We start from the raw sequence: 13,859 nt of genomic DNA on the forward strand, positions 1-13,859 counted from the left end.
ACAGTGGAACCCCAACGGTTATTTTACACATATAGAATCCATTAAGCTTCTTATACACGAATATCTTCCTTTAGTCATATGCCTAGAAGAGACCCATTTCAAGCACCAAAGTGTGACATTAAAAAATTATGTTCCTTTTCTAAGAAACCGAGTTGCAGATCACTCAAGCGGCGGAACAGCAATTTTTGTAAGGGATGACATAGAGTCAACTGAAATACAACTACAAACAAATCTCGAAATAGTTGCAGTGTCAGTCACCCACAAAATGAAAATCAATATTTGCAATGTATACTTACCTCATCCTACTGATTTAGACATAACTGAACTAAGCAATGTTTTAAACCAAATTCCACACCCAAAAATAATATTAGGCGATTTTAACTGTCACAACAGTACTTGGGGAAGTAACAAAACCGACAAATGTGGCAATCTCCTAAATAATCTCATTGATAATTTAAATTTAGTCTTACTAAACACTGGCAAATCTACTAGGTTCAATTCATACAATGGTACATTTTCTGCCATAGATCTCTCTTTATGCAGTCCGTCGCTAGCTCCTTTATTATATTGGGACACATTGGGGTATTTATGTGATAGTGATCACTTCCCTATCACGATAACCATAAACACTAATGATAAATCAACTTTTCCAATTCACCAGACATGGAAAATAAAGTCAGCTGACTGGAATTTATATCGAACACTGATAGAAGAACAAACAAACAAATATAATTTAACCAATAACGCAAACCAAAACCTGGAAATATTTAATAACATTATTATTTCTGCAGCAACAATCGCAGTGGGAAAAACAAAATCGAGTCAAAGGCAGCCAGTTCCTTGGTGGAATAACGAAATTGCACAAGCACTCACTTTGTCTAAACACGCTTTTAACGTTTACAAGAAACATAAAACTATCGAAAACCTTTTAAGGTTTAAAAATCTCAGAGCTCAAAGCAGACAATTAATCAAAAAAGCAAAACGAGAAAGTTGGAAAAAGTACGTTTCTTCAATAAATCCTTCCACTCCCTTAGGCAACATATGGAACAAAGTCCGTAGAATAAAAGGTACAAAATACTTTCGAGGTATAGATACTCTATCATATAATAACCAAATGCATTCAAACAAAGAAGATATTCCAGAAATACTAGCAGATATATACGAACGTAATTCTAGTGATTCTAATTACAGCCTATCCTTTCTAGAGCACAAAAAACTAACGGAGTCTTCAAATATACAAATCACAGAGAGTGGCAATCCAATAAACAAACCAGTAAGTCTTCAAGAATTAGAATTTTGTTTAAGTGCTAAAAATTCGAGTCCAGGACCTGATGATATCCACCCTCTTTTCTTACGAAATCTTCCTCTGAATGCAAAGCTAATATTAGTTGATATTTTTAATAATATTTTTATTCATCATGACTTTCCTGATCTATGGTCGCAAGCAACTATAATTCCAATCCTTAAATATAATAAACCAAAAGACGATCCAAATTCCTATCGTCCAATATCACTTACGTGTTGTACCTGCAAACTTTTAGAAAAAATCCTTAATTATCGTCTTAAATGGTACCTCGAAAACAATAACCTAATAAGTATCAGACAAAGTGGATTTCGTACGGGTAGATCCACAACAGACAATCTAATAACACTTGAATCAAGTATACATGAATCCTTTTTGCACAACCAAAAACTTATTGCCGTGTTTTTTGACATAAGAAAAGCGTTTGACACAACATGGAGACATCTTATACTAAAAACACTTCAAGAATGGGATGTTCAAGGGCACATGTTGTCCTTTATTAAGAATTTTCTAGAAACACGAACTTTTCGAGTCAGAACCAATGGATTTACATCCTCCAGACGAGTACTTCAAAACGGCACTCCACAAGGATCTACTCTAAGTCCTACTCTTTTTCTAGTTGCAATAAATAGTATTATACATCAAATAAAACTACCTGTATTTACTAGCCTATATGCAGATGACTTAGTCATTTATCTAAGAACAAACAATGTAACTCTGGGAACACATATACTGCAAACTACCTTACACACAATTGAAAGCTGGTCGCAAAACACGGGTTTTATATTCTCTAGTGAAAAGACACGGTATTTAATTTTTAGCAAAAGAAAAAATTATCCTAATGTTCAATTAACACTAAATGGAGTTGTTTTGAAACAAGCAGAAGAAATAAATTTCTTAGGACTTTCTTTTGAACGTAACTTAAACTGGGAAACCCACATCACCAATCTGCAACGTTCTTGCCAATCCAGAATTAATCTACTAAAGATGCTGTCAAATACCTCTTGGGGGGCAGATACAACAACCTTACTTACTCTATATAGATCACTAATACGAAGTAAACTAGACTACGGCTGTTTATGCTACGATACTGCTAACAAAACATCTTTAAAAAAACTTGACTACATTCAAAATATGTGCTTGAGATTAGTTTTAGGTGCCACAAGAACTAGTCCAGTAAGTAGCTTACAAGTTTTGGCTAATGAACTGTCCTTAAGCCAACGAAGGCAACTTCTATCACTAAATTACGTTGCCAGAATTTCAGCAAACAACAGCAACGTAACCTACTCAACAATACTTTGCAGAACAAATATAACGTCCGATCTTTACAGAAACATTGCAATAAAAAAACTACCATTTCCCGAACGAATAAAACGTATTGGTCTTAATTTAGAACAGTTCAGTCTTACTATGCCTATTCATGTAAATGTTCCTCCTTGGATGATTAAACATCCAAAAATAGACACGTCTTTAAAAGAACTCCCGAAACATTCCACACATCCTTTCCTTATACAGCAGGCTTATAAAAATGTAATATCCAAATACCCAACAACCCATCAAATCTTCACTGATGCTTCCAAATGTCATGAAGGACATGCTGCAGCCTACATCTACGAAAACGTCAAGTCTACCATACGAATCCCAACAAATTGTTGTATATATACCGGAGAACTTACGGCAATTCATCAGGCCGTGAAAAAATGTTGTTCTATCAATGAAAGCAAATTTGTTATCATCACCGATTCAATGAGCGCATTACTTGGAATAAAACAGCTATATACAACTCACGCCATACTTCTCAAGATCAAAGAAGAGTTATCTTATCTACAGACTCAACAAAAAGATATTTCCTTTATCTGGGTACCTTCCCATATGGGAATAAGTGGTAATGAGGAAGTGGACTCTCTGACAAGCAATGCAACCACCGACCAAAGTATTGCTATCATAAATCAAATGCCTTGGACTGATCACAAAGTAAATATCAAAGCCCACGTATACAGAGCGTGGCAAACTACTTGGGATCACACTGCTAATAAACTCAAAGAATGTCTAAGTCAAGTAGGAACCAAACTCATCTTACCAAATAATAGAAAAGACCAAGTCATCATTAACCGACTCCGAATAGGACATACTTTCCTTACACACAAGCATATCTTCAACCAGGAGGCTGCTCCGTTGTGTACCAAGTGCAATACTCAGTTGTCAGTGAAACATATAATTGTTGAGTGTCCAGTGTACCAGAACGAAAGAATCGCGTGTGCCCTTAGTGATAATTTAAAAAGTATACTAACGTCAAATTTACAGTCTTTATTAAGTTATCTTAAAATGACTAAACTATATACCAAATTGTAAAAAATATTTTTTTTTATGCAACAATATGTATCTTACTGTTTGTGTATGTCCCCCCGCTAATAACCCTTAGTGGTTGATGCGGGTATATTTGTTTAAATAAAAAAAAAAAAAAATATATAAATGTATATGTATTTCTAGATTTAGTCACAAATAAACACATTTTATTTTTTAAAGTGTATTAGGTATATATTGTATATTATTGTCTATTGTACTTTGAATAACTTCTAACCGCCAGTAATAACCTTTTATGGTGGATGTGGTATTTTTAATATTAAAAAATGAGTCTGGTACATTGCTTACCTTTATAACTTTCTAATTGTAAATTATAAGATATGATTTTAACACTTATCACTCGTATTTTACAAAAACCCATTTACTCCGAATTTGTTGATGACTTTACTACAATTGAAAAGATCAAATCCTTAAATGCTTTATGTAGCTGGTTTTTTATTTAAAAAAATGTTGTTTCATGTGTTAATAAACAACACTTTAACAACAACATCTATAGAACGTTTATTAACCGTATTATTGGGAGTTCGATTTATTAATGAATGCATCTTTTGAAAACAGTAAAAATAAAAATAATGAAAGCATGTCTAAAAATATTTTATTTTTGCTTATGACGTCTTTAAAAAAGAACTATTAAAAATCTATTCGTTATTACAAATTATGTTCTGTTTTATTTTGAATTAGAATATGTTATGAGGTAACAGTAACGAATATAAAAATAATGTTAGAGTGATTATGGCGACGGAGCGGCGTCCGCATTGAGGGTGAAAATAGTTTCATAGCTTTTAATAGAAAGAACTTTAACATATTGGCTGCCACCATAAGAGAGGTAAGTTCCCCAGGTGACAAAGTGAAAAATGCTTACAAAACAATATTTATTCGTACAAATGGTTAATAATACAAAGTAAGTTTACATTCTTACAAATTTTTTTGAAAAAAATAGCAAGATCACGGGTGATCCTAATGGCACTGCAATAACATATTAACATACGTATGTGCCACTACTATCACCGGTGATCGTGCTTTTTAGTGAAACATATCACACAGTAAAATTTTTTGCAAACATTACAAAATGTAGGCCTTTTGAGCTTCTTTAGTGCCTTTTGTTGCAGCTGTTTCAGTGTAACATTGGTTACAACGTTTTCTTTTCTTCCTACTGTTTGTTCAGGCAATGAACTGTAATTGGCTAAACTGAATATAACCATTTCCCGAAATGAGATATCTTGCTGTTTTGGTGTGTTAAAGGAATTATATATTATTAAACTATTGATGACAGCCGTATTTAATAAAACTTCAATTGCAGCTTTATGGTACCAGCGAACAGTTTATCTCAGAGGTGATAAATAGCTTGCGAGTTGATCTGAGATGTCAACACCATCTTTTCCTTTGTTGTAGTCTATAATTGCTTCAGGTTTAATTATAGCTACACCATCTTTCTTATGTTTACCTGTCTCTTTCATGTCGATTCCATGTCTAGTTGTCAAGAAGAGGACGGCACGTTTATCGTGCCATTTGCCTATTGCAATGCCATCACGATATTCCTTTCCAATTACCTATTTGTTTTTTAATTTTGAAGAAAGTATATCTATATTACTATTAGCATCTAATAATTGTTTTGATAAAGGCACAGACGTGTAGTAATTATCAGTTATTACAAGTCTTCCTTTTTGTAGATAATTTCTTGCTAAATCTAGTACAATTTTTCCCGATACATCCTGCCCTTTATTAGCCATTTTGCAGGTGTACATAATCATTTTTAGAGTATAACCTGCAGGATTACATAATTTATACAGTTTCAAGCCATAGCGGTGACGCTTTGAAGGTAAATGTTGTTTGAAAAGTAGTCTTCGTCGAAAGGAAATCATACTTTCATCAACAACTAATACTGGACCAGGATTACATTGTTGGGCATACCGTAATTGTGTCATTTCAAATAATTTTCTAATTTTATACCAACGATCGTTTGGTAAAGCAGCCGTGTTATCAGCAAAATATAAGAATCCCAAAAGAAGCTAAAATCTGTTTCTTTCACAACCCAAAAATTTTAAACGAGAAATCCACTAAATAAAACGTACCTTAACAGGATAAGTCATAGACTAAATAGCTCATTATATATTCAATAACAAATTTACCTTTAAGAAAAACATATGACCTGAGCTCGCACAAACGCAGAAAAAACAACAGTATTTGCAGAGCATCTTGCAACTGTATTCGCAGCACCAGATACTAATAACGATGAAGATGATGAAATAAGAACGTACTTCGAAACTTCATGTTGACTATCTCTTCCTCTGACAACATTTACTCCGACAGAGGTTCGACAACAAATACATCTTCGATACTTCCCAATATAATGGAAATTTTCCAATATAAAGATAATATATAAGATAAGATATAAAGATAAAGATATTTGCAATACTTAATAATTATTTTCCAAAATTTTACTTTTCTCTTATTATTATTGGCAGAAAAGGTTATAAAATAATAAACAACTTAAATATTTATGTATTATAGTTGTAAATATTATCTTTTACCAATAAAAGTTACAAAAAAACAATATTGGAAGATCTTTTCTTGAACTATGCTTATAATTTAAACCATTAATTTTTCTCAAAAATATTTCAAATATATTTTACACAAAATAATTGTGATAATTTTTAACTTTTAACTTTTATATTATAACTATTTATAATTATAAATATAAATTATGAAAATAATCTCTATATATAATTAACAACACATTACAATTGACATAATTAATTTTATTATTTTTATTCATAATTATACAATTATTTCAATCAATCAATTTCAAAATTTACAAAATGTTTACTATTTTGAGAACGATTTCCGAAGTGCAAATCGAAAAGTTAAAAATAAACTTATTTTAAACTTAAAATTGCGGCTTATTCCCAACTAAAATAGTAAACCATACACGTTCACAAAATTTCATTGGAGTTGGTCCAGTAGTCTGGTAAAGATAAGTCTGTATACATAGGTTTTTAACTGAAGCATTGCCAGAGATATCATGATTAAATTTATGTATTTTTTAAAAATTTTACAATGATATACCAGAAAAAATGGGAAAAAGAGTTTTCTGACATCATTTTGTGTGAGTGATTCCGATGAGTAAAATTGCCAAGGAAAACAAAAACAAAAAAGAATAATATATTTCTTTTATATTAAACTGTATATACTCGTAATTAGAATCAGGGTCAAATTGTTCTAATAAATGTAGAAAATGTAAATAAAAGTAGAGTAAAACAAAAAAAGTATAATTTCTAATTTAGAAGGCAAAAGTTGCAAAAAAATAATTTTGAAAATTTGTTTTTGCTCTATTCAAGGTCGGATCGATATTTTTTTTTGAAGAATTGCTGTCTACAAAAATTTCTGTTTAACTATACGGCAACAGTACCTTTATAAGTAGCGAACAATTAATTTAAATATTACATACTAAAATAGAGTAGATCTGATATGGATAGAATACAGAATGAAGGAAGAGAAAAAAAAGATATCCCAGAATAAGTTTTGGATTGCTTTCAGTCCAAACAAAAAATTTTGGAATCTCTAATAAAAATGGTTTAATATAAAAAAAGTGTGACCAAATCCATCAGAATAAAGAGGCAACACAATGTAAAAGATTAGGGTGTACAGATAATACAAAGTGAAGTACATGATTATTGATTATGAATGGACATCGCTCATATTTTTTAATATCCTTGTTACAGAAAAATTGTAGATATATAGAAAAGTTGTAGGGTTTAACCAATTTTTTGAAGTTAGTTAGTTTGAACAGTTTTTTAGTTAAATAATTATCCAAATTTTGTCTTGACGAAAATAAAATGATAGTATATCCACGTTATATGCATTTTACCCCTTATTTTTATGAAGACAAAAATAACAGGAATAGCAAAAAAACTACAAAATTTTTAATAATTCCAAACTATATCTATAAATTTTGAAAACGTCTCTACTAAATAAATTTAAAAAGCTGTCTTTTTAGACTTACCACTTGAACTGTTGAAATTTTCGAATATCTATATGGGTACATATTATTTGCGAGATCGTATGGAATCATATTTGTTTTCACAATTTAGTTTTCACAGTTTACAATTTAGAGGACATATCACTGGTAGTTTGCAGTAGTTTAAATCAGTATGCAGTAAATATCAAGCACAAAACACTTTGGTTAAATATTTATTTACAGTATCATTTAACACATCTATGTTTTCAAAAATATATTATTTGTATAATTTGCATATATTTTCTACTCAAATTACATGATGAAAAAATATTAGTTTTTCTATTTTTTTTATATTGAGCAAATACTGCTTATAAGAAAATCTTAAAAATAAGTAGGCTTAAAGCATTAAAAAGTTAACACCTAAATCGGTTTAAAGTTTTCATTGGTTACATATTGTCACGTGCCTTAATCTTAATATATAACTGGCAAAATCCCCCATCCATGAAAAGTAGGAATATTATTACTTGAAAAATTAATATTTCCTTATTAAGTTACAGTATAAATATAGACATTAAGGAATATATTTTGTTAAGTTACACAATTTATTATTATTTTATGCAGTTTAAGCTAGCTTACAAAAGGAATAGAAAAATCTATAATGTGGGGATAATGAAAAAATTTTGAGGTAGCTTAAAAAATAATATAAAGCATCTGCAGTATATCAGTCTAGTCAGAAACTTTACAGGGGTAATGTCTTAGCTGTTGAAGGCAAGCAAGACAAGATTGCATTTTTTTAATTAAAACATTGTATAACAAAATTCTTACATGGTTCTGAAGCCATTGTATTGTAGCATTTTACTTTTTAGTTTTGATATTATAAATATATTGGGAATATACAGTTTGAAGAAACATGGCCAGTATTATTAGAGATACTCCAAAAAAGAGAAAGCTCTACAACGAGTGGCAAAAAAGTTTCTCCAATCGTCAGAGACGAAAATACCACTGGACCTCTAAAAATGATACAAACAAGCTGAATTTTGCCGAGAATGTCAATTTTGGGACCCCAAAAAAGATGCAAAAACGTTAACCAGTCATACTCTTCGCATGTTTTTGCATTTAATTTTTTTGATAGTTACGAAGGTGGACTTTAACCAGCTTTGGGGAATATTTCCAGTTATATATATTTTGTTAAATATTATAGTCGTTATCCATTGTATTCCTTGTTGGTCCATAAGTTACAGGAATTCTGTATAAAATTTGTCAGGCCCTACAGCTTTATCATCTTTAGTTTTTCTAATATATGCCGTGACTTCTTCAATGGTAATCGGGGGTCCTGTTTTGCATTCTATGTCTTCAATGAAAATTTGCCTTTCATCTGCAAATGTTACTTCCGCATATTTCTTTCAAGTGTCTAGTCTCTCTTCCACGCTTAGTAGTGGATTATCTTGGTTGTCTGCCAAACATCCAACTCTTCTAGGTCTGTATAAGTCTGCAGCTTCTTAAACTTTTTTGTGCATATTTAATGAATTCTGTTTCTCTTGTAATAGCTGTATTTCCGCACATTATCCTCTCAGCTGTGTGTCCTTAGCCATTCTGACTGCTTTTTTGATCTCTTTGTCTATTCTTTTGTATAATGTCTTGTCCTGATCCTTAACGTTTCGCCTCTTTTCCATCATATCTAAAATCTCATTTGTCATCTACGATTTTTTCTTAATTTTTGGTGGTTTGAGGAATTTTCTTGTATGTCTTGTGAAACTCTATGCAGTTTTTCAAGCTCCTGTTCCTGTCCTGCTTCTGTCCAATTACAAACTCTTGTTCTGATACAAATTCACCCAATCGGTCTTCTCGCTCATTACTTTCTCCAAGCCCAAACTGTCCTATGAATTCTCCCGATTGTCCCCTACCAATCTTGGCATTTAAATCACCTATAATCAAGGTTAGATCCTTTTTGGGAAGGTGTTTCAAGGTGTTGGATAATTCATCATAGAATGCTTTACTTATATCGTCTAGTTTCTCAGCAGTAGGGGCATATACCTGAATAATGTTAGTTGTTATTGTGTAGGTATCATGTTGAAGGAGGAGCATTCTTTTCGATATGGGTACAAAATGTTTAAGATATCTGACAGTTTCTTGATTTAAAATTATACCTACTCCAGTTTCGTGACTTTCGTTGGGGTTACTTGAATAATGTATGTGATGATTGTTAATTTAACATTGCCCAGAGTTCGTCCATCTCATTTCGCTTATTCCCATGATGTCTATCCATCTCCTTGATTGGGACGCATTTTGTCTGTTGGAGGACCGAGAAGTCATTGCCATCTTTTGTGATTGTCCTTCCCTGCCGGATCTTGGTATCCGAATCCCATGATCAGTAATATTTTTTCTTTGACTAGTTATCCAATTGCTGATTATACTTTGGGTACTCTCCGAGTCTTTAATATAGTGATTTCTCGTTGCCTTCTGCATCTTTATGTCGTTAACCATTGTTAATAGGTTCCTCCGCCTTCAAGACCGATTTACCAATCTTAGGACAAAAAGGTGACCCTCCACTTATCAGCTCATCCGCCCGGAGCCATTGGTCAGTAAGTGGGCATTGCATATACCGGCATGAGGCAAATGCATCATATTTGTTGCAAAACTCAATATCGAAATTTTATGTTATAGGTTTTGAAAATTATGCTCTAACAATGAAAATTCCACTACGAACGGTCAATAAAAGTCATAAATTTTATTGATCTTATGAGAATCGTAAAAAGGGGCAAATATCAACGTTTATTTATTTAAAAGTTTTATAAAAACTGACTTCAATTTAGGCAGAATACAAAAATTGCATACGAAAATTGCACTCTTTACCTCTAAAACGCCTTTTGGTTTTTGTCGACAAGACACTCTGATCAAAAGATATAAAATTTTTACCGTTGAGTTGATACAAATTTTATTTAAAATGGATTTCGCGCGGATAACTGAATACAGGGGGGGATATCTAGATATTAAAATAGCCAAAAATAGAACAAATGCAGCAAGAGATTTTAATCAGATTAGATGTATCCGAGACAAAAATAATTGTATATTAAGCTCTATTCTCTATACGTTTGAATTATATTATTGTACATATTTATAGATTTAGAAATATTGTATTTGCATTACTACCACCTGTTTAACTTCACCCCTTCTTATCATGTGAATTATAAACGACCAATAATATGAATCCGTGACGAATTTTTCTAGCAACTGTATTTTTTGTATATTAAATATTCAAGTTGAATAAAAAATAGTATTATACTCACCAAGGTATTTTGGTATCCCAGCCCATGGTTCTCGTGATGAAGGTCATCTACTATGTCACTGTGTCCACTATCACTTGTGTCCATTTTACACTAATATGTTTTTTTGTAAATTACACTTATTCGGCACTATAATACTATATTCTTATTCATTAAAGAAAAACATATTTCTTCCTGAAACAAAGAAAAACAAGCAGTTAGGTATTGTTTACATTATATTTTATTATGTACGCTGGGGTGCAAAATTAACCGGACACTCAGATTTTTCCTAAACACTGGCGTTTTAAAATGTTTAAGATGTTCCCAATTTGAGTATTTAATAATAAACAAAATTTAAATCTCAAATTTATTACAACTTCATTATACAGAAAAAAATAGTAAACAAAACATTTTTTATGAAAAACGATATTTAGTAGAGTATATTACCTCCACGAGCTCCAATTACGGCTCTAATTCGATCAGGCACACTTGGTATTATGGCAGTAAAGTCTGCTTGAAGGATTTGCTAGCATTCGTCGCGAACTGCTTGCTCCAAATTATTCATGGTTTTAAACTCACCATGTTTACGTCCAATACGTCGTACCAGAATATCCCATGCATGCTCTATTGGATTTAAGTCTGTACTCTTTTTATTCTTCTTCTTTAAGTGCCATCTCCGCGACAAAGGTTGGCAATCATCATGGCTATTCTGACCTTCGAGGCAGCTGCTCTGAACAGTTGCCTTGAGCTGCAACCAAACCACTCTCTCAGGTTCTTCAAAAAGGAAACGCGTCTTCTTCCTACGCTTCTCCTACCCTCTACTTTTCCTTGAATTATGAGTCTCAAGATGTTGTATCTTTCGCCTCTCATCACATGTCCGAGATATTGAAGTTTCCTTTCTTTTATTGCATTTTCTATTTCCCTCTCTCTGCCTATTCTCCTTAACACTTCTGTATTCGTGACTCTGTCTACCCATGGAATCCTTAACAATCTTCTAAATGTCCAAATGTCAAACGCGTTAAGTCGATTTATTGTATTTCGGTTTAATGTCTATGATTCAGCTCCATAGTAGAGTACACTGTGTACGTAGCATTTAATTAGCCTTATTCTGATGGTCAATGTCAGATCTTTGCTGCATAAAATCTTTTTCATTTTTACGAAGTTGACACGTGCTTTTTCAATTCTAACTCTTATTTCTGCAGTATATTTGTTATTTCCTGTCATTATCGTTCCCAAGTAAGTATATCTTTTTACTCTCTTAATCTGCTTGCCGCCTACCGTTAATATTTCGTTTGTATTGTTGTTCTTGATAATTTTCTTGAATTTGGTTTTTTTGATGTTTAGATATATTCTCCACTATATCTTAATATTTTGTTCATTATTCTTTCTAAGTCTTCGAAGTTGTCGGTTATTATGACTGTATCATCGGCATCCCTAATGTTGGTAATTAAACTTCCGTTCACTTTTATGCTGACTGTCTCGTTTACCAAAGCTTCTTGTATGATTTCTTCAGAATAAGCATTAAACAATAACGGCGACAGTATGCAACCTTGCCTGACCCCTCTCCTTATCTCCACTTCTTCTGACACTTCTCTTCCAATTTTCACATTTGATCGTTGGCTGTAGTATAAATTTGATATCAATGTTACATCCCTCACATCCAGATTCTTGTTTTTAAGTACTTCTATAAGTCGGTCATGTTTTAGCTTATCGAATGCCTTGTTGTAGTCTATAAAGCATACATAAAGATCTTGATTAACATCCAAACATCTTTGGGTCAGACCGTTAAAAGAAAATAGTGCTTCTCTTGTGCCCATTCCATTCCGAAATCCAAATTGGGAATCACTAATATCCAGCTTAGCGTGGATTCTATTATGGATGATTTTTAGCAGGGTTTTTAAGGTATATGACATTAGACTGATCATTCGATAATCACTACATTCTTTGGCATTTACTTTCTTTGGTAGACAAACAAATGTTGATGTCATCATTTCACGTGGAATGATTTCTGTGGAATAGATTGTGTTCAGTAGTTGGACTAAAAGATCTATGTTTTTTTCATTGACCAGTTTTAGCAATTCACTTGGTATTTCATCTGGACCGACAGCTTCATTATTTTTTATGGACTTTACTGCATGCATAACTTCTGACTTTGTTATTTCAGGTCCCTCGTTTTTACTCTGATTATCTTCATATATATTTTCCTGTCTCTTCTTTCCATCTTCCTAATTTTTGTTCTGTCTCCACTAAAATGTTTCCTTGTTTGTCCAATAGTATGCTTGAAGTTTTTTATTTTGCTACCCCAGCTAATTTTTTAACTTTCTTATGGAGATTAAAGTTATCATATTTGTTTTGTAAGTCTTCTATTTCTTGGCATTTTTCAGCGAAATAAGTCTCTTTAGCTTCTCTTATTTTCCTTCTTATTTGATTATGCAGCTGTTCGTATTGAGTTATGTTGATATTGTTTTGCCTTCTTCTGTCCTCCATCACTTCCAAGATTTCTTCTGTCATTCAATCTCCTTTCAGCAACCTACTTTAGATTTATATTAAATTTAAAATTATATTTTAAAGTTTGCATATCATTTTTTATTTCTAGCCATGCTATGTATGCCGATAAAAATGTTTGATATTGTTAAATTGCCAAAACAAAATTATTGTGTCTGATAAATACAACAATTTATATCCTTTGTCATCAAAACAATTTTGTAATAGATTTCTCGTCAATAAGGATAGATTTCGCAATTGCTAAAATAACATATTTTCATAACAATTGTTTGTGAATCTCAGGTATAATTGAGTTTTGATTTTAGATATCGATTACAGATAATAAAAAATGTTTTCAAACCCATTATATTCAAATTAAAGTTACATTACATTCTTGAATTTTTATTCGCATACCAATTCACCCAATATAAAAAAATTTATTCAAAAAAAGTATAAAGGATATACCTAGTATGAAGATATAGTTGAA

The 13,859-nt window shown here is 31.8% G+C and overlaps 1 protein-coding gene across 4 annotated transcripts in view; it reads right to left on the minus strand.

Moving 5' to 3' along the window:
* LOC140437561 (chloride channel protein 2-like) overlaps positions 1 to 13,859 on the minus strand; it is a 293,059-nt gene that overhangs the window by 97,178 nt on the left and 182,022 nt on the right. For all 4 annotated transcript variants that reach the window (XM_072527159.1, XM_072527155.1, XM_072527156.1 and 1 more), the window contains exon 2: positions 10,913 to 11,083. In XM_072527159.1, coding sequence (XP_072383260.1) covers positions 10,913 to 10,996 — 84 coding nt within the window. In that variant the 5' untranslated portion in view covers positions 10,997 to 11,083. The remainder of the gene's footprint in view (positions 1 to 10,912; positions 11,084 to 13,859) is intronic.

This window comes from Diabrotica undecimpunctata, chromosome 3, assembly GCF_040954645.1.
Source record: "Diabrotica undecimpunctata isolate CICGRU chromosome 3, icDiaUnde3, whole genome shotgun sequence".
NCBI lineage: Eukaryota > Metazoa > Arthropoda > Insecta > Coleoptera > Chrysomelidae > Diabrotica > Diabrotica undecimpunctata.